The sequence below is a fragment of the Bombina bombina genome, chromosome 2 (assembly GCF_027579735.1).
Source record: "Bombina bombina isolate aBomBom1 chromosome 2, aBomBom1.pri, whole genome shotgun sequence".
NCBI lineage: Eukaryota > Metazoa > Chordata > Amphibia > Anura > Bombinatoridae > Bombina > Bombina bombina.
The window spans coordinates 764,226,018-764,244,398 of record NC_069500.1 but is presented as its reverse complement, the minus strand read 5'-3'; the positions used below and the strand labels follow the sequence as shown (position 1 = coordinate 764,244,398).

Genomic DNA, 18,381 nt, shown 5'->3' with positions numbered 1-18,381 from the left:
ATTATTCCTCTCTTTGCTTGTATTGAAACCTTTGCATCAGCAATACTAGGCCATATTGGCACCTGTGTCTTCCTCTCGCCTATATAGACATCAGTTCCTGTGCAGGAGGTTGGTCTTCTGGGTGACCCTATAGATCCCAGACCGTATATCTAGCACTAATTGAGGTGCTCTACTAAATGTGAGTTTACTCATCACCTTAAGATTTATTCATCTCTGAACAAACAATATTGGGCCATGTGGCGCTTCTGTTTTTTCTTCTCATACTGATTATGTACTCCTCTCCACCATCAAATTATTCGATCCTGCGTGGTCCCGTGATTTGCGCATGCGCAATGCGCCGTTTGTGCTGAAGGGGGATAATTCTGTAAGTAACTAAAAATGGCTGCTCAGAATCATAGCTTGTTTATTTAACTGCTTTACAAAACCATTGCTTTATTAACCATGTCTGCATGCTGCATACAAGATTCGCTATGATTCTGAGCAGTCAATTTTAGTTACTTATAGAATTATCCCCCTTCAGCATAAACAGCGCATTTATTAAGACAAAAATTGAAGTTTAACACAAAAAGTCAGAAGACATAGAAATAGAGGGGGCTCACAGGCCTCGAGACTCAAATATATGAGAGGATTACAATTTGAGATAAAACATAAGGCATGTAATATTCATAGACATATCAATATATATAATTTCTGATACTGTGGGAGGGTGGGGAGGGTGGGAGGGGAGAAAATTAAGTGAGGTAAGGAGGGAAGGGTATAGGAAAGGAAGGTCCATATCGTACAAGGGTTAAGTTTTAGGCGTTGGCTGTGACGTTAGGTGTCCAAGTAGTTTCAAATCTTGCTCCCCAATCTGCCCAAATGAGTTCAATAAGATCTGACTTGTTTAATGTGTAGAATATGCTTTTTTCCATTGTGTAGATATATTGAGTTAAAGGGCCACTGTAAGTAAATATTTTCTATGCCTGTTACTAACTAACTACCCCAAATACGCTTTTTATCAATAGCATTTCATTAACATATCTCTACCGTATATCAGAAATCTTGTCTGCAAATTTAATTGTTTTCCAAACCCACTCCGTGGGTATCCTTTGCTCTGTACCAATCCGTTTACAATGCCTAGGTTTCAAAATGGCGCTTTAAACACAAAGTTATTGGTTTAAGTATTTTGAACATGCAGTGCTGAAAATAGTGGGCAGGATAACGTGACATCATCGGCGAATAAAAGATATAACTTTTAGAACGTTATGAAACTTCGTTTTGGAGAAAATAAAGGTCAGTAGGTTTTAATTAATGTTTATTAACTTTAATATGTTAGTTGTTTAGCTTAAAAATTATAACAGAAAGTAATCCTTTAAGAATCATGGGCCAGCTTGGGGGGAGATGTTTTTCCAGGATTTAGCAATTGCAGCTTTGATCTCAGTAAGGAGAGAAATTCATAAGTATGATTGGTGTTTAGGGAGAGTGTGGGTCCCAATATGAAGGAGGGCACTAGGAAGGGTTATACCCATTCCAGACAGCACATGGAAACAGGTATTCCATAAGGGCTTAAGTTTGGGGCATTCCCACCAAATGTGCATTATGTTTCCTATGTGTCCGCAGTTACACCAGCACATGGGTGAAGTGGAGCCGTACATTTTGGCTAATCTCGTAGGAATGTAGTACCAATGTGTTAGTAGCTTATAATAGGTCTCGAACAAAGTGACACAGTGTATTGCTTTTTTAGTCAGGGTTAGAATGGATTGCCAGGTTTGCCAGGAGATAGTAGTGTTTAGGTATAGCTCCCATTTTTGTAGATGAGATAACTTATTTGCATAATCTGTATTGCCTATGAGAGAGTAGTGTAAAGATAAAGGATTGCGTAGTCTGTTTGCGTAGTCTGTTACCTTGGTGCCATATGGTTTCCCATAATGTACAAGGATGGGACAACTCAGGTTTGAACTAGTCAAAAAGCTTTTTATCCTAATGTGTTCAAATTTCATGTATTGCGGTGTTGAGGTGTCGTCCCTTATTTATTCTAATGTACGAAAACGTGGTTGTGTAGGGGAGGCCCAAAAGTTTGATACCAAATTCACTCCCAATTGTGTCCATTTTTGGGGATGAGAATCAGGAAGACCCGTTAGTAGTCCAGCAAGAGAAGTAATCGGTGAGGGGTGCGGGGCTATGTAAGGGTAATGTCTGATTTTAACCCATATCGCAAGGCATTCACAAATTATAAGATTAATAATTTCTAAGGCTCATCGGGAGTTGGGGGGGGGGATCCAAATTAAGTCTGGTAAGTGAATATGGTGTAGTAGAGAGGCCTGTTCAATAACTTTACACTTGCTAGGGGATTTTGTTGCCCCCCATTGTGAGATATGTGTTAACATTGCTCCATCGTAATAAAGAAATATAGAGGGGGAGGCTATCTCCCCTTGGTGGACAGGGTTCTGGAGAATTTTGTGAGCCACCCTAGGAGGTTTATGCTGCCAGATGTATTTAGTAAATTCACTTTGGAATTGGTGAAACAAATGTCTGGGGATTCTAACTGGAAGACACCTGAAAAGATAAGTTATTTTAGGTAAGAAGGACATTTTGAGGGCTGTTAGTCTCCCTATCTAGGAGATGTGTGTGTAGTTCCAACAGTCTTTCAGGGTACGCAACTCAGATAAAAGGGGAAGATAGTTGTATTTGATTATCTGTGATATGTTGTGTTAAATTTTAACCCCCAGGTGTGTGACAAAGTTATTGATCCAATTTACCTGATGTTGGGATTTAAGGTGTTGAACTACATTTTGAGGGATACCCCATGTAAAAATGTCAGTTTTATATAAGTTCAATTTGTAAAAGGACATATTCCCAAAGAATTCAAGTATAGCCTTAAGTTTGGGGAGTGAGGACGCTGGGTCTAAAGAGAAAATTGCGACGTCGTTAGCATAGAGAGCAATTTTATGGTTTGTACCGTGCAAAGTGATTCTGTCAATTTGTTTGTCAGTCCTAATTTTTTCTGCTAGGGGTTCGATTGCCAGGGCAAACAATAGGGGCGAGAGGGGGCAGCCCTGTCTAGTACCATTAGAGATGGAGAAAGGGGTTGAATGATATCCTAAACCCTTAACCATCGCTGTAGGAGTAGAATATAACGCTTGGACAGCTAGTAGAGTTTCATCTGGGAATCCAAAGGTTTTAAGGACTTCCCATAAGTAACTCCAGCGGACTCAGTAGAATGCTTTCTCAGCATCCAATGAGATGACTGAGAAAGGCCTATTGAGTTTAGTAGATTTGGTGATATTAAGTAGTCGCCTGGTGTTGTCAGGGCCTTCATGATTGGGTATAAACCCTACTTGATCTAGGTCAATAAGATGAGGGAGCAGTTTATAAGGGAGATTGGTCTATAACTAGAGCAAAGGGAAGAGTCTTTTGAGGGTTTCAGAATGGTAACAATCATGACTTCTAGAAATTCTCTGGTGAACCTGCCTTCTTCCTTAGCTAGATTGAAAAATCTGAGAAGCAGAGGTGTGAGTTCATTTATATATGTCCTGTAAAAGAACACAGCATACCCATCAGGGCCTGGGGGTTTGAAGGATTTCTTATTTTTAATTACTTGTTATATTTTATGGAGAGTATAAGGGGCTGTAAGGGATTTGCGATGTTCGTCCAGGAGAGTTGGTAATTTCAGGGTATCTAGAAAAGTCCGGATGTCTGAGGAGGAAGCTGATGTATGGCCTGTAGTCTTTTTCGCAAAGCATGTGCCTATTTGTGAGGGTAGTTGAAAAGTCTGATTACCAGAGTGTATTTGGTGTATTCGGGCAGTGCCTGTCCTATGTCTTAGTTTATTGGCCAAGAGGGTGTCGGCTTTTTTACTCTTGTGGTAGAAGAGTTGTTTCAGTTTTAGTAAGTTAGATTGGGTACGTTATAGTTCAAGTTGAAAGATATGGTTTCTAAGACTCGTGATTTGGTCAGTTATAGAGGCTGAAGGTGTGGAACGGTTAATGGTTTCTAGGCGTAGTAACTCAATATGAGATTGGGCTAGGGATAGACCAGATTGCTTTTTTAAGTAGGCCTGCCTCCTAATAATGTGGCCCCTGAATGTGGATTTAGCGGCCCCCAATAGTGTGTCATCAGGAACTTACATGTTATCATTGGTCTGGTTAAAAAACATGATATCCTTTCTAAGTTCCTCTCTGAAAGGGACATCTGAAAGGATATGGTGAGGGAGACGCCAGGAAGCTTTTGTACAAATGTTTTCTGTCGAGTGGAGGTCTGCGGTACAAAGTCATGATCTGACCAAGGGCATAAGGAGATTTTGGTATTTTTGACTGAGTCTAAAGTTTCTGCGGCGCAGAAAACATGATCCAGTCTAGTGTATATTTTATGTGGGTGGGAGAAGTGCGTATAGTCCTTGACTCTATGATGCAGAGATCTCCACATATCATAGTAGTTAGATTGGGTTATGATGTGTCTAAACTTGAGCGCAAGCTGTGTTGTGTGAGCACGCTTTCTGGTTTTTCTGTCAATGTTGGGGTCCCAAATCAGGGCCTGGGGGTTTGAAGGATTTCTTATTTTTAATTACTTGTTATATTTTATGGAGAGTATAAGGGGCTGTAAGGGATTTGCGATGTTCGTCCAGGAGAGTTGGTAATTTCAGGGTATCTAGAAAAGTCCGGATGTCTGAGGAGGAAGCTGATGTATGGCCTGTAGTCTTTTTCGCAAAGCATGTGCCTATTTGTGAGGGTAGTTGAAAAGTCTGATTACCAGAGTGTATTTGGTGTATTCGGGCAGTGCCTGTCCTATGTCTTAGTTTATTGGCCAAGAGGGTGTCGGCTTTTTTACTCTTGTGGTAGAAGAGTTGTTTCAGTTTTAGTAAGTTAGATTGGGTACGTTATAGTTCAAGTTGAAAGATATGGTTTCTAAGACTCGTGATTTGGTCAGTTATAGAGGCTGAAGGTGTGGAACGGTTAATGGTTTCTAGGCGTAGTAACTCAATATGAGATTGGGCTAGGGATAGACCAGATTGCTTTTTTAAGTAGGCCTGCCTCCTAATAATGTGGCCCCTGAATGTGGCTTTAGCGGCCCCCAATAGTGTGTCATCACGAACTTACATGTTATCATTGGTCTGGTTAAAAAACATGATATCCTTTCTAAGTTCCTCTCTGAAAGGGACATCTGAAAGGATATGGTGAGGGAGGCGCCAGGAAGCTTTTGTACAAATGTTTTCTGTCGAGTGGAGGTCTGTGGTACAAAGTCATGATCTGACCAAGGGCATAAGGAGATTTTGGTATTTTTGACTGAGTCTAAAGTTTCTGCGGCGCAGAAAACATGATCCAGTCTAGTGTATGTTTTATGTGGGTGGGAGAAGTGCGTATAGTCCTTGACTCTATGATGCAGAGATCTCCACATATCATAGTAGTTAGATTGGGTTATGATGTGTCTAAACTTGAGCGCAAGCTGTGTTGTGTGAGCACGCTTTCTGGTTTTTCTGTCAATGTTGGGGTCCCAAATCATATTAAAATACCCTGCTAATATGACTCTACCTGTTTTAACTCTGTCTACTGCGAGTAATGTTCGTTGTAAGTATGTAGGTTGGTGGGAATTGGGGAGGTAAATAGACACCAGTGTTCAGTTAACATGATCCAGTTTACAGACTAGGATCAGGAATCTGGCTTGGGGATCTTTAATGGCCTGGATTTGCTCATAGGCAATTCTCTTGTGAATTAGTATGGCGGTGCCCCTGGCTTTTTTGGAGAATGGATCATATTCTAATGTGGTATAATCTTTAGAAATTATTTGATGGGGATTATCAGATGTCCGGTGCATCTCCAGTAAGAAGATGACATCGGGGTTGTGGAATTTAAGAGATCTCAGTAGTAAACATGTAGACATGTACTTTGGAGGTTGTATGACACGTGTAACTGTCAGTAGCCAGTAAGAGGAAGTGGGGGTCAGAAGTGGGGGTTATGTGGAGGGTAGATTTAAGGGAGATGAGGATGGAGGTATGTGGGGAAGGGATGTGGAAGTTGGTGGAAATAGTTCACCACAATGGAACCCTGGCATGGGCTTCTAATCGGGGGGAAACAAAAGTAAGAGACAGGAGATAACAGTGCTAACCCTGCTCCGCAGATACAACATTTCTTAGTATACAATTAAGAGTATCCAGAACAAAGAGCAGCGCTCAGAGGAAAAATTTTCCTTGACTCCAGTATGCAGCCCACACACAGAGAGACACAGCCATCTTCACCCCAGTCTGCATTAGCAACACGCTCTCAGGGCCAGGTCTCAAGCAGATGACGTCACCGGTGCTTGCCAGGGAAGGGAGTGCTCCATCAACGCTCCAATACAAATCCAGAAAGAACAAACAGGCACAGTAAATATGTTTGTGCTTTTACCTACTGTGTCCTGTGGAGTTCTCAGTACTGAGTGCTGCCTGTTTGTTCTTTCTATACAATTAAGAGAATGGAATAAAATGAACAAGAATAAATGGTGTAATCTAAACAAACATATACAAGAAAAGTTTTGTTAAGTGCAAACAACAGTAAACTTTTACTATTGAGACTTTTGTCCAAGAAGAATGTCCAAAGTGTGACATCTCTCACAAAGAGAGGGGCAGGGGAGGTGAAGTTCAAGTGAGGCCTTGAGGTTGGGTGGTTTATGGCCTTATTGCTCTTTGTTTCTTGCTGGTCAACTCGGGAGTCAATTTCGGGTTTGTAGTTGGTTGTAGTGGAGGTAGGTCTGATTGTAGACCCCAAGATGTAAGAAGAGCTAGTCCCTGGTGGAGATAGGATATCACATGAGTTTGGTTGTCTTTTGTGATAACAAGGCTAGTTGGAAAGCCCCATCAATATTTAATATCCGCTTCCTGGAGAACAGAGGTAACCGGTTGGTAGGTTTTGCGGTGTTGCAAAGTGTGTGCGGACAGATTGTAAAAGTCTCAAAATTTCTCTGAGAGGAGAGGTTTTTTTAAATGCTGCCTGCATCAGTCTGTCTTTATAGATAAAGCTTTGGAAACAGACTATCACGTCTCTAGGTTTATCCATAGGTACCGTTCTGGACCTCAAGGCTCTATAAGCTCTTTCCATAGTGTTGACAAGGCCCTTCGGGGTACCTATTAATTCTGTATAAAGTTCCCTTAAGAAAACTTGCAAGTCAGCTGTCCTAACACTCTCCGGAACACCTCTAAAGCGTATATTGTTTCTTCGGGATCTGTCCTTGATATCAGCCATCTTAAACTCCAGTTGCATCAGTTGCTCTGCTAGATTTTCCGTGTAGGAAAGTAAGCTAGTCTGATCGACCGCCATATCATCCTGTTTACGTTCGAGAGCATCCACTCTCTCTCCTATCTCAGAGATATCCTTTTTCAGTTCTGCAGAATTATGTTGGATCTCTTGAGTAATAGAGCGTGTCTGGGTAGCTAGCATCTTCTGTAAAGTAGATTTTGTGATGAAGTGGTGGGAAGGAACTGACGAATGTAAACTGGACTGAGATTCCTCGTCTAGTGATTCAGGATAACTAAGCTCTGCGTGTGGAACCATGGGAAGTTCCTTTCCAGATTGGGTAAAATGATCATAAATTGTCTTCTTGGCAGCCGTTGGGGTTTTCACCTGTCTCCTAGAAGTGTGGGGCATCTTTGGAAATTCTAAGACCAGTTTCCTGAGGGTACAAAAGTTATTTATTTGCACTTTAAAGTTACCCGTTATAGAGCAAGTTAACTGATTAAGTTTGCACTAATATTACATATTACTACTGCGGAGCAGGGGTAGGTAGCGTCCCGTCAGAGCCTCTAGGTCATGGTAATTAGATAGATGACTAGGTATAAATTGTTCCAATACAAGGGGAGGGAATTGGTCACTTGATATGGCCTAGAATCCTACAGGATTTTCTTAAAGACTTGACATTTTTAGTCTGCAAACCGTATACTGTATGTATTAAAAGTGTTGCTTGCAAATATGAATGTTTTATTTTGTTAGCCTATATATACACCTTGAATATGCCTGTTTTGTCTAATTTGATGTCTTTTAAAGGAGCAGTAAAGTCAAAATTAATCTTTCATGCTTTAGATAGAGAAATGTATCAATTTACTTTTATTATCAAATTTGCTCTTGGTATCCTTTGTGAAGAGTAGGCTCAGGAGCAGCTAAACTGGAAGCTAGCTAAACACATCTGCGGAGCCAAAGGCAAAAGGCATTTATATGCAGCCACCAATTAGCAGCTAGATCCCAGCAGTGCATTGATGCTCCGGAGCATACCTGGACATGCTCTTCAGCAAATGATACCAAGAAAGCTAAGCAAATGTGAAAAAAGAAGAACATTGGGAAGTTGATTAAAGGTCTGATGACATGCAAGACATGCTATGTGGTCTCCTCAGATGTTCATGTAATAAGGTCTATATAGGTTGCACAAAAACACGTTTCAATGAGCATCTGAGGAATATAGATAATGGTCTAGATAGCCATTGTGTATCAGTACAATTTTTAGATAAGCATAACCAAGACAGCACAGGACTTACTACAGTGGCCATTTAACATGTCAAGAGCACAATTAGGAGGGGAGATCGCCTCCTACGCCTGAGACAGCGGGAGACATACTGGATCCATAAGTTGGGTATCATGGATCCAGTGGGTTTAAACCACGATATAGATCTAGCAGCCTTCCTTGATTTATAGGCCTTGTTCATTAATGGAGTGTATATGTTACAGTTAAAGTGCGGAAACAGTTAATGTGCACATTACCTAGATAATCTGCAGATTAACTGATTTGCTCAGTTAAAGTGCAGAATCTGCACTTTACCTAGGTAATGTGCACATTAACTGCTTCTGTGTAGTTAAAGTTTGAAAAGTTTGCTTCTCTCATGTAAACTGTTAATTGAAAAAGAAGCCGAAGAATATTCCGATTTCGGCCGAGGGCAGATACGCTCCACAGTGCTCTGTTCTAATCACCTAGGTAATGTGCACATTAACGGCTTCCATGTAGTTAAAGTTGGAAAAGTTTTTTTTCTCTCAAGTAAACTGTTTATTGAAAAAGAAGCCGAAGAATGTTCCGATTTCGTCCGAGGGCAGATACGCTCCAGAGGGCTCTGTTCTAATCAAAGCCTCGGGCGCAGCAACTACCTCTGGGAACCTTACCATGGGTCCTAGCCTGCACGTCTTGAAATTCTCTGTCTGGGAAATTATCTATCGAATCTATCTATTTATTATAGATTCGATAGATAGATAGATAGATTATTTCCCAGACAGAGAATTTCATGGTTACCCATGGTAAGGTTCCCAGAGGCAGTTGCGGCGCCCAAGGCTCTGATTAGAACAGAGCACTCTGGAGCGTATCTGCCCTCGGCCGAAATCGGAACATTCTTCGGCTTCTTTTTCAATAAACAGTTTACATGAGAGAAACAAACTTTTCTAAAAAGATAAAGTGCTTGAAAGTGTATTATTTGTTTTTCAACTGTATTATCACAGATACATTACAACTAGAATGGCAGATATTTCACATTCTCAGTACGATGTTCTTACATTTATTTGTGCTCATTGCATAATTCCACAATGGGTTGCAGGGAAGTCGATTCTGTAACATTTCAGAATGCAGAATGGGAAATATACAATGCTTAGAAGTATAGAGGCCAAGATGCTCATAAATGCAAAAACAGAATGAGAGCAGTTGTTATACCCTTGGGAAAACTACTATAAACATGTTAAGAAGTTGAAGTGTGTCTGGGCAATAAATGATGCAAAAAGTGTGCCGCACTGCCCTTTAAGATTTTGTTTTTACCTCCATTTTCAAGTGCCCCAGGCTCTCTAACAAAAAGTGATATGAACTGATTATCATAGGATAAACCATGGGACTCCCTTTAGTTTATATATATGTTACCGCTAAAGTGCATTTTTTGCACTTTAACTAGTGCCTAGTAGGTAATGTGCAGATTATCTAGGTAATTTGCAGATTACCTAGGTAATTTGAGAAATGAAACAATTTTTCTGCACTTTAACTGATCACCTTAGTTAATCTGCAGATTAGCTAGGTAATGTGCACATTAACTGATTTCTGCACTTTAACTGTAACATATATAAGGATGTTCAAAATAAAGTATAGGTGCTAGTTATGCATGTTTAATTTCACTTGATTGGTAAATTATCATTGTCCACACCTAGATAGTTAGTGTTAGCCATTATTCTTCGATGTAAGGGTGTACGTACATTGATCTGGATATATACATTTTTGCTTTTGTTTGTTTTTAAATGACTAAACATTGTGATTGTTTAATTAAGTGGAACTTTTGGAATTTGCTGCTTTCTATTACATTACATTATTAACAATATGTGTTTTCTTTTATATCTGTATTTAAATATCGGAAGTGTTTGTAAATAAGCTGAATGTATTTTCCCCGATATGTACTGCTGGAGGATACATCCTCAGCAGACATCGCTTACTACTTATGAACTAATGAGCGATGGAGTTGTGACGGCAAGACAGCCATATAGAGGATAGGGAAAGGAGGATGGGCATTGTCTCTGACAAAGCTGGGAGGATCCCTGCAAAATGCATTAGGCCACGCCCATCATACGCGACGGAGGACACCGGCGTGCTGTGAGTAACGGCTACGTACACTGGAGCTGGCTTCTACAGAATAGGTGTTTTGCTGTGACACACTGCCCCTGTTGTTTTACAGAAGGACATCTATTCTTTGGTGTGTAATAATACCCTGAACTACCACTGACATTTGTAACGATTTTACATGAGTGACTGTCCAACTTGTTCCATATTACACTGAGTGGATATCCGCTGATGTGGAGGGGTTCATTACACCTAAGATCTTGTGGATCATCATTTGAGCATATATGCTGAAACAAACCTCACATGTTTGCGCTTAAATCTTGTACATCTTTGTACGTGTTTTTATGAATAAATTGATGTTTTAATACTACACTTAAGATCGTCTGTGTACTTTTGGTGCACGGTGTTGCGCTCCATTTGTTCTCTTTTCAGAATTGCCTTTTATCTACATTGGAAAGATGTATCTGATTCATGAAAGCTTTATTTTTATCTCACTGTCCCTTTGAGTATATATGTAAATAAGGTCCTGCACTGAGCCAATTAGTATAACAAATTCAGTGAGAGATCTCACCAGCCTCTGTCTTGCCATTTTCTGTTATTCTCAGCAGAACATTCACTAAAGCCCACTCATCACTCCATTCATTAGTGAATCAGCTCCATAGAATAAAAAAGTGAAAATGGAAAGGCTGAATACACATCTGTTAAATCATTTTGGCCACTGTATTACATGTTGCAGGGTCAATTTACTTTCATATGCATTGTGCTGAGTTTTATGTCCCTTTAAGGGCAGACTGCGCAATTGCTGTAACTTGTCCTACAAGCATGTTAAAAAAATTAAGATTAACCACAAGAAATAAAATAGAACCACAATAATACATATTTGTAGTATATTGTTTCCTTTATTAACCCAATAAGTCTTCCCCACGATATTTCTATATCTCTTTTTTTTCAGGTCCAGTGGATTCCCTCACCACAGACCCTGCTATTATGCTAATTGTGGTGGGAATCCTCATGTTCACTATAACCTTTATTGGATGTATGGGAGCTCTGAGAGATCTGCATTTGTTACTTAAAATTGTAAGTAAATATTTCAATCAGCTTATGAATCTAATATATAATCTAACATCCTTTTTCCTCCTCCTCCTCAGATTTATCTTAAAGGGACAGTCTACTCCAGAATTTTTATTGTTTAAAAAGATAGATAATACCTTTATTACCCATTCCCCAGTATTGCATAACCAACAATTTTTTAAATAAACTTTTTACCACTGTTATTACATTGTATCTAAGCCTCTGCAGAATGCCCCCTTATTTCAGTACTTTTTAGCCCTTTTTATTTCAGTGCCCTCTCATAAGTAACTCCACGGCCATGAGCACAATGTTATCTATATGGCACACATGAACTAATGCCCTCTAGTTGTGAAAACCTGTCAAATGCATTGAGATAAGAGACAGCCTTCAATGGCTTAGAAATAAGCATATGAGCCTACCAAGGTTTAGCTTTCAACTAAGAATACCAAGAGAACAAAGCAAATTTGTTGCTAAAAGTGAATTGGAAAGTTGTTTAAAATTGCATGCACTGTCTGAGTCATGAAAGTTTAATTTTGACTAGACTGTCCCTTTAATATAATGCACAAGAATTGTATATAATGGTCAAATAACTTTCCGATGGGCATGACTGGTTTTAGCTCATTGTTCTTAGACTATAATAAAATTGTGTAAAGTATACTAATGCCATAAAACTTTATAATAATGTTAAAAAATATCAATAGTCTATTGTTTAATTAGTCGGCAGAAAAAGTTTATAGTAAGGAGTGAACTTAATGTTAAATATATGTAAAAAAATCTAATGCTTTAATTGCCTGGAACAGGTGGACAGTGGACTACGGGAAATACCAATCCAGCGCTCTCCTGATTTTTATTTTTTTTTACGATCAGTAACACATCTGCTTTGATTGTTTGATATAGTAAGCAACAGGGTGGATTTGATTTTTCATGATTCAAATCACGATTTAAAACACTTGTCAGTAAAACAGATTTAAATTTATTTAAATCATGCTTTTCATTTTTAGAATAATAACTTTTCAGATTATTTTCCAGTTATATCAGACCATTACAGATTTGTTTATATATCATTAGAAATGCATAGATAGATCATTAAAATGAATGGAATTATTAGGAGGTGAACTATCTCGAGTTTAGGGATAGATTACAAGTGGAGCGCTAATTTATTTGCGTGCCTGCAAACAGGCAAATTTGCCCGTTTGCGGGCCGCAAGCTTGCAGTACCATTATCGCTCAGAAAATTAACCAGAGGTCAGACCTCTGGTTAATTTTCTAAATGTCCCCCAATTGCCCCCATAATTTTGTGCGTAGTGCTTATTAAAACATTAAAAAATAGTAGCATTTAAAAAGAAAAAAATACTGCACAAAGCAGTTATTAGGCTTTAAAGTTGGCGCGAGTGGGGTGTTAGAAAAAAAAACGGCACTGAAAAGGGACTTTACAACATTGCGTCCTATGGGGGCTGTGTGTTCCCTGTAAATATATATGTATATGCATATGTACACATATATTTATGCGTTCATATATGTATATACACATACTGGCCTCTATTTATCAAAGGTCTTGCGGACCTGATCCGACAGTGCGGATCAGGTCCGCCAGACCTCGCTGAATACGGAGAGCAATACATTCTCCGTATTCAGCATTGCACGAGCAGCTCATAAGAGCTGCTGGTGCAACGCCGCCCCCTGCAGACTCGCGGCCAATCGGCTGCCAGCAGGGGGTCTTTAGACCGCTGCTTCATAACTGGTGTTTCTGGTCATAACTGGTGTTTCTGGCGGAGCTTGATAGATAGGCCCCATAAACACATAAATATATACACACTTTGCTGCCCATTGCTGTGCGACTTCGTTGCTCTAGTTCTTGGAGCCTATGGAACCGCACTCTCGTAAGCACAATGCTTCCATGCAATGCAAACACTAGGTCGCATTTGCGTTGCATCTAACTCGTAATGCCAGCGCACATTTGCGTACGCTGGTATTACTCAGTGGAGCGCAAATATCGCTTTAGCGAAAGCAATATTTTGCATTCCACTTGTAATCTGGTTAATTATTCATATTTGATCAACTTTTCACCTGTACTTTATTGGAAGGAGAAAAATAATAATTTTAATGCTTGACTCTCCCTTCTGACACTTAGGTCCTTGTACAGATCTTTTCCACTTTAAACAATCTTCTATTCATTGAGCTTCTTGAAACTTTGTATGGGTTAATTCTGTGTACATAGATTTGCAGGGATCAATGGCATTAAAGAGACAGTAAAGTCAAAATGAAAACTTTCATGATTCAGAAAGAACGTGCAATTTTTAACAATTTTCCAATTGACTTCTCTTATCTAATTTGCTTTGTTCTCTTGGAATCCATTGTTGTAATGCCTGCATAGGTTGGCTCAGAAGCAATGCACTACTGTGAGCTAGCTGCTTGTCACTGTCACTCAGTGCATTAAGCTAGGCCACAGTAGAACATATACTCTCCTTCAACAAAGGCTTCCAAGAGAATTAAGCAAATCAGATAATAGAAGTAAATTTAAAATCTGAAAATTGTATGCTCTATCTGAAACCCAAAAGTTATCTTTATTATTATTATCAGTTATTTGTAGAGCGCCAACAGGTTCTGCAGCGCTAAAGACATGGGTCTAATATGCAAGGTAACAGTTATGGGAGACAAAGGGATAGAGGGCCCAGCCAGGAGTTTCACTGTTGTAAATCATCTCTCATAAAAAGTGATCTACAAAGCAGCTAGGTTAGTAGGCTTACATGCTAAGGGGGTTCAAATTGATAGCTAAAGGAGAAGAGGGACTAAGATAGGAAAATGTCAGTGTACATTATAAGCATCCCTAAACAGTAGAGTCTTTAAGGAGCGCTTGAAAGTTTGAAAACTAGGGGAGAGTCGTGTAGAGTGAGGCAGAGAATTCCACAAAATAGGGTCCAGTCTGCAGAAGTCTTGTAGACGGGAATGTGAGGCGGTAACGAGAGAGGAGGAGAGAAGGAGGTCATAAGCCGAGTGAAGGGGGCGGGAGGGCGAGTATCTGGAGACAAGGTTGGAGATATAGGAAGGAGCAGTGTTATGGAGAGCTTTAAAAGTTAGAGTCAGGATTTTATGTTTTATTCTGGAGGTTAGAGGAAGCCAGTGAAGGGACTGGCAGAGAGGTGCAGCAGATTAGGAGCAACGTGTAGGGAAGATCAGCCTGGCTGAGGCATTTATTATGGATTGTATGGACAGCAGCTAGGGAGGCCAGATAGGATGGAGTTGCAATAAAACTGGATGTGGGGAGTAAAAGAGAGATCTGAGTCAAGTGTGACCCCAAGACATTGGGCATGCAGGGTTGGGGTAATGATCTTATTATCAACAGTTAGAGAAAGTTGGGGGGGTAGGGATTTTGGAAGAAGGGGGGAAATTAAGGAGCTCAGTTTTTGAGAGATTTAGCTTAAGGTAGTGAGAAGACAGCCAGGATAAAATATTAGACAGACAGTTAGTGACATAAGTTAGTAAGGAAGGGGATAGGTCTGGTGCAGAGTTGTAGATTTGGGTATCATCAGCGTACAAATGGTATTGAAACCCATGGGACTGTATTATGGAACCTAAGAATGATGTATAAATTGAGAAGAGAAGGGAACCAAGGACAGAGCCTTGTGCTACCCCAACTGAAAGTGGTTAAGGGTAAGAGGATGTGCCAGAGAAGGTAACATTAAAGGTCCGGTTAGACATGTAAGAGGAGAGCCACGAGAGCCAAAAGATTGGAGGGTTTGGAGCGAGAGAGTGTGGTCAAACGTGTCAAAGGCTGAAGACAGATCAAGAAGGATTAACAAAGGGACACTCAAGTCAAAATTAAACTTTCATTATTCAGATAGAGCATGCAATTTTAAACAACTTTCCAAATTACTTCCATTAAAAAAAAAGTGCACAGTCTTTTTAGATTTAAACTTTTTGAGTCACCAGCTCCTACTGAGCATGTGCAAGAATTCAGAGAATAAGCGTATATGCATTTGTGATAGGCTGATGGCTGTCACATGGTACGTGTATGCATTTGTGATTGGTTGATGGCTGTCACATAGTACAGGGGGAGTGGAAATAGACATAACTTTTAAAATTGTCAGAATAAAAATCTACTATTCATTTGAAGTTCAGACTAAGTGCTATTGCATGGTCTTGTTATTTTGCATTTGTTGATTATGCAAATCTACTGTGTTGACTGGTCCTTGGTTGGTTGATTTTGCTGTAATTAGGTCATTAGTAACCTTAATGATTGCAGTTTCTGTGGAGTGTTGTGGGTGAAATCCAGATTGTAATCTGGAGGGAATTTAATTTGAAGAAATGTGATAAACGTGTATATACGAGCCTTTCCAGAAGTTTTGAAGCGAGGGGGAGTGGGGAAATAGAGCAGTAGTTGGATGGGGATGATGGATCAAGAGAATTTTTTTTTGAGGATAGATGTAATTAGTGCAGTAATTGTAAGGAGATGGGATCAAGGGGACAGGTAGTGAGGTGAGAGGAGTATATAAGGGCAGAAACTTCTTCCTCAGTAGGGGGAACAAAAAAGCAGAGGCTGTGGCTTTTCAGATTTTGGACATTGGTTATTAGTTGAGAGGGTTGGAGCTTGGTAGTGTGTTGGGAGATGATTTAATTTCTGATGGAATCTATTTTGTTGGTGAAGTGGTTGCCAAAATATTGAGCTGAGAGAGAAGTGGAAATAGGAGGTGGAGGTGGGCGGAGAAGGGTGTTAAAAGTGGAGAACAGGCATTTTGGGTTTGAAGAAAGAATAGAGATAAGAGTAGAGAAGTAGTCCTGCTTGTAGAGGTTAGGGGCAGAATAGTAGGAGTTTAAGATTAACTTGTAATGAAGGAAGTCGGCTGAACAACAGAGTTTTCTCCAATGTCGCTCAGCAGTGCGGGAACATCTACTTAGGTAGTGTGTCAGAGGAGTATGTCAGGGCTGAAGATGAGTATGTGACTTTTTGGCTATGGTAGGAGGTGCTAAATTGTCAAGCATCGCTGTAAGAGTTGAATTATAGGGAAAGATAGATTGGTCAGGGCAGGAAAAGGAGGAGATGGAAGAAAGCAGTGGTTTGAGACAGTTTGAAAGATGTTGCTGATCAAGTGATTATGGCCCTTTAAGTTCTATTTATCAACTCTGTATGTTCATTTTATAACATTTTGCTGTGAAGGAGAGGCATGTTATTTCTGCAGACACAAATTCACAGTTTTGAGAACTACAAAACCAATAATATGTGATAATAACTTAAAGATAGAACAATTGTGCAAAATAATCTGACAATAACCTTTTGGAGAACATGACATTGTGAATGGATTAATGGAATTAATTTACCAAAAAAACAAGCAAACATGCCATGAATATACAGCATCTTGCTATATAATTAAAAACTAATATATATTTTCTTTAACCTTAATAACCTTTTGATTATAATGTATCTTAAAGGGATACTAAACCCAATTTTTTTCTTTAATGATTCAGAAAGAGCATGCAATTTTAAGCAACTTTTTACTTTACTCCTATTATCAATTTTCTTCATTCTCTTGTTTTTTTTTTTCTTCAAAAATCTTTATTTGCAACAAAATCAATATACATGACACATTGGATAGTGTAAGCATTGGATACATTTAAATAAGGGTACAGTTAACCATAGATATCCAAGTAGAGAAGGTGAAAGTGAAAGTCTGTGTCAGGTAAAACTTGACCTCAAGAACCGGGGTATTGTGTCAATGTTCATCCGATGATGTTCAGTATCCTGTTAAATTAGAGAATAACTTATATTTGTATACAAACGTTAGGAACAATCAAACATATAAACCAAAGAAATAAAAACAGCAACAATTGTGCAACAGTTCAAGGCAAAATGTTACGGAGTGGTCAATTGTAAGGCAGTGTAGAAATTTGAAGATGATGTATGGGATAGAATAAGTAAACTTTTAGTAGTGAGGAGGTCCATAAAAAGGAAGAGAGATGGGGGCATGAGAGATCCCTCTGGATTAATTAAGCATGAATATCTGAAGGTCTAAGGGAGTAAATGTATTCTTCCCATATGAGACAAATGGATAGATAGTCATCAACCTTCTTTAATCTTGAGTAGTGATATTGTTCTATTTCTAAAGTGGTGGTAACTCTAGCTTTCCAGAATTGTATTGTGGGTAAAGTGTTTTTTTCCCCAGTAATATGCGATATATATTTTGGCCGTGTTTATCATGATAGTTAGTAATTTCAGTCTAAGTGCACACTTTAAAGGGGGGAAGTAGTTAAATAAAAATGTCCATGGTTTGTGAGGGAGAGAGATATTCAAAATGAATTCTATTTCTTTTCTAATGTTCGTCCAGTATAGCTGTGCAGTAGGACAGGTCCACCATATGTGCTCATATTAGCTCAGTATAAAGTGTTTGTGGCAACTCTTGGGCGTCTGTGGTTCCAAATAAAGGAGTTTATAAGTTTTTGTAGTTGGTATATTGTGGCGTGGGGTATTGGTACAGGAAGTGTTTGAAAAATGTAAAGAATTTTGGGTAGTATTACCATTTTAACTGTGTTTATTCTCCCCAGCCATGAGGTTTGTGGGTCCAGGAGTGTAATGAGGTTTGTGGGTCCAGGAGTGTAATGTGGTGATGATGTGGGCTTTTAAAGGGTCGTAGTTCAAGGCAGCTAGCTTATCAAGGTGTGGAGAAATTTGTTTTCCTAAGTATTTGAGTGCAACCAGTTGGTATCGGAATTGGTGTGATCGGAGTAATAATAAATCATCATGTGTTGCTCCTAGACTGATGAATTACGATTTGGAGTTATTGATACAGAAATTAGAAAAGTC

The 18,381-nt window shown here is 39.4% G+C and overlaps 1 protein-coding gene across 2 annotated transcripts in view; it reads left to right on the top strand.

Moving 5' to 3' along the window:
• LOC128649552 (tetraspanin-33-like) overlaps positions 1–18,381 on the top strand; it is a 107,577-nt gene that overhangs the window by 51,330 nt on the left and 37,866 nt on the right. For both annotated transcript variants that reach the window (XM_053702896.1, XM_053702895.1), the window contains exon 3: positions 11,468–11,592. In XM_053702896.1, coding sequence (XP_053558871.1) covers positions 11,468–11,592 — 125 coding nt within the window. The remainder of the gene's footprint in view (positions 1–11,467; positions 11,593–18,381) is intronic.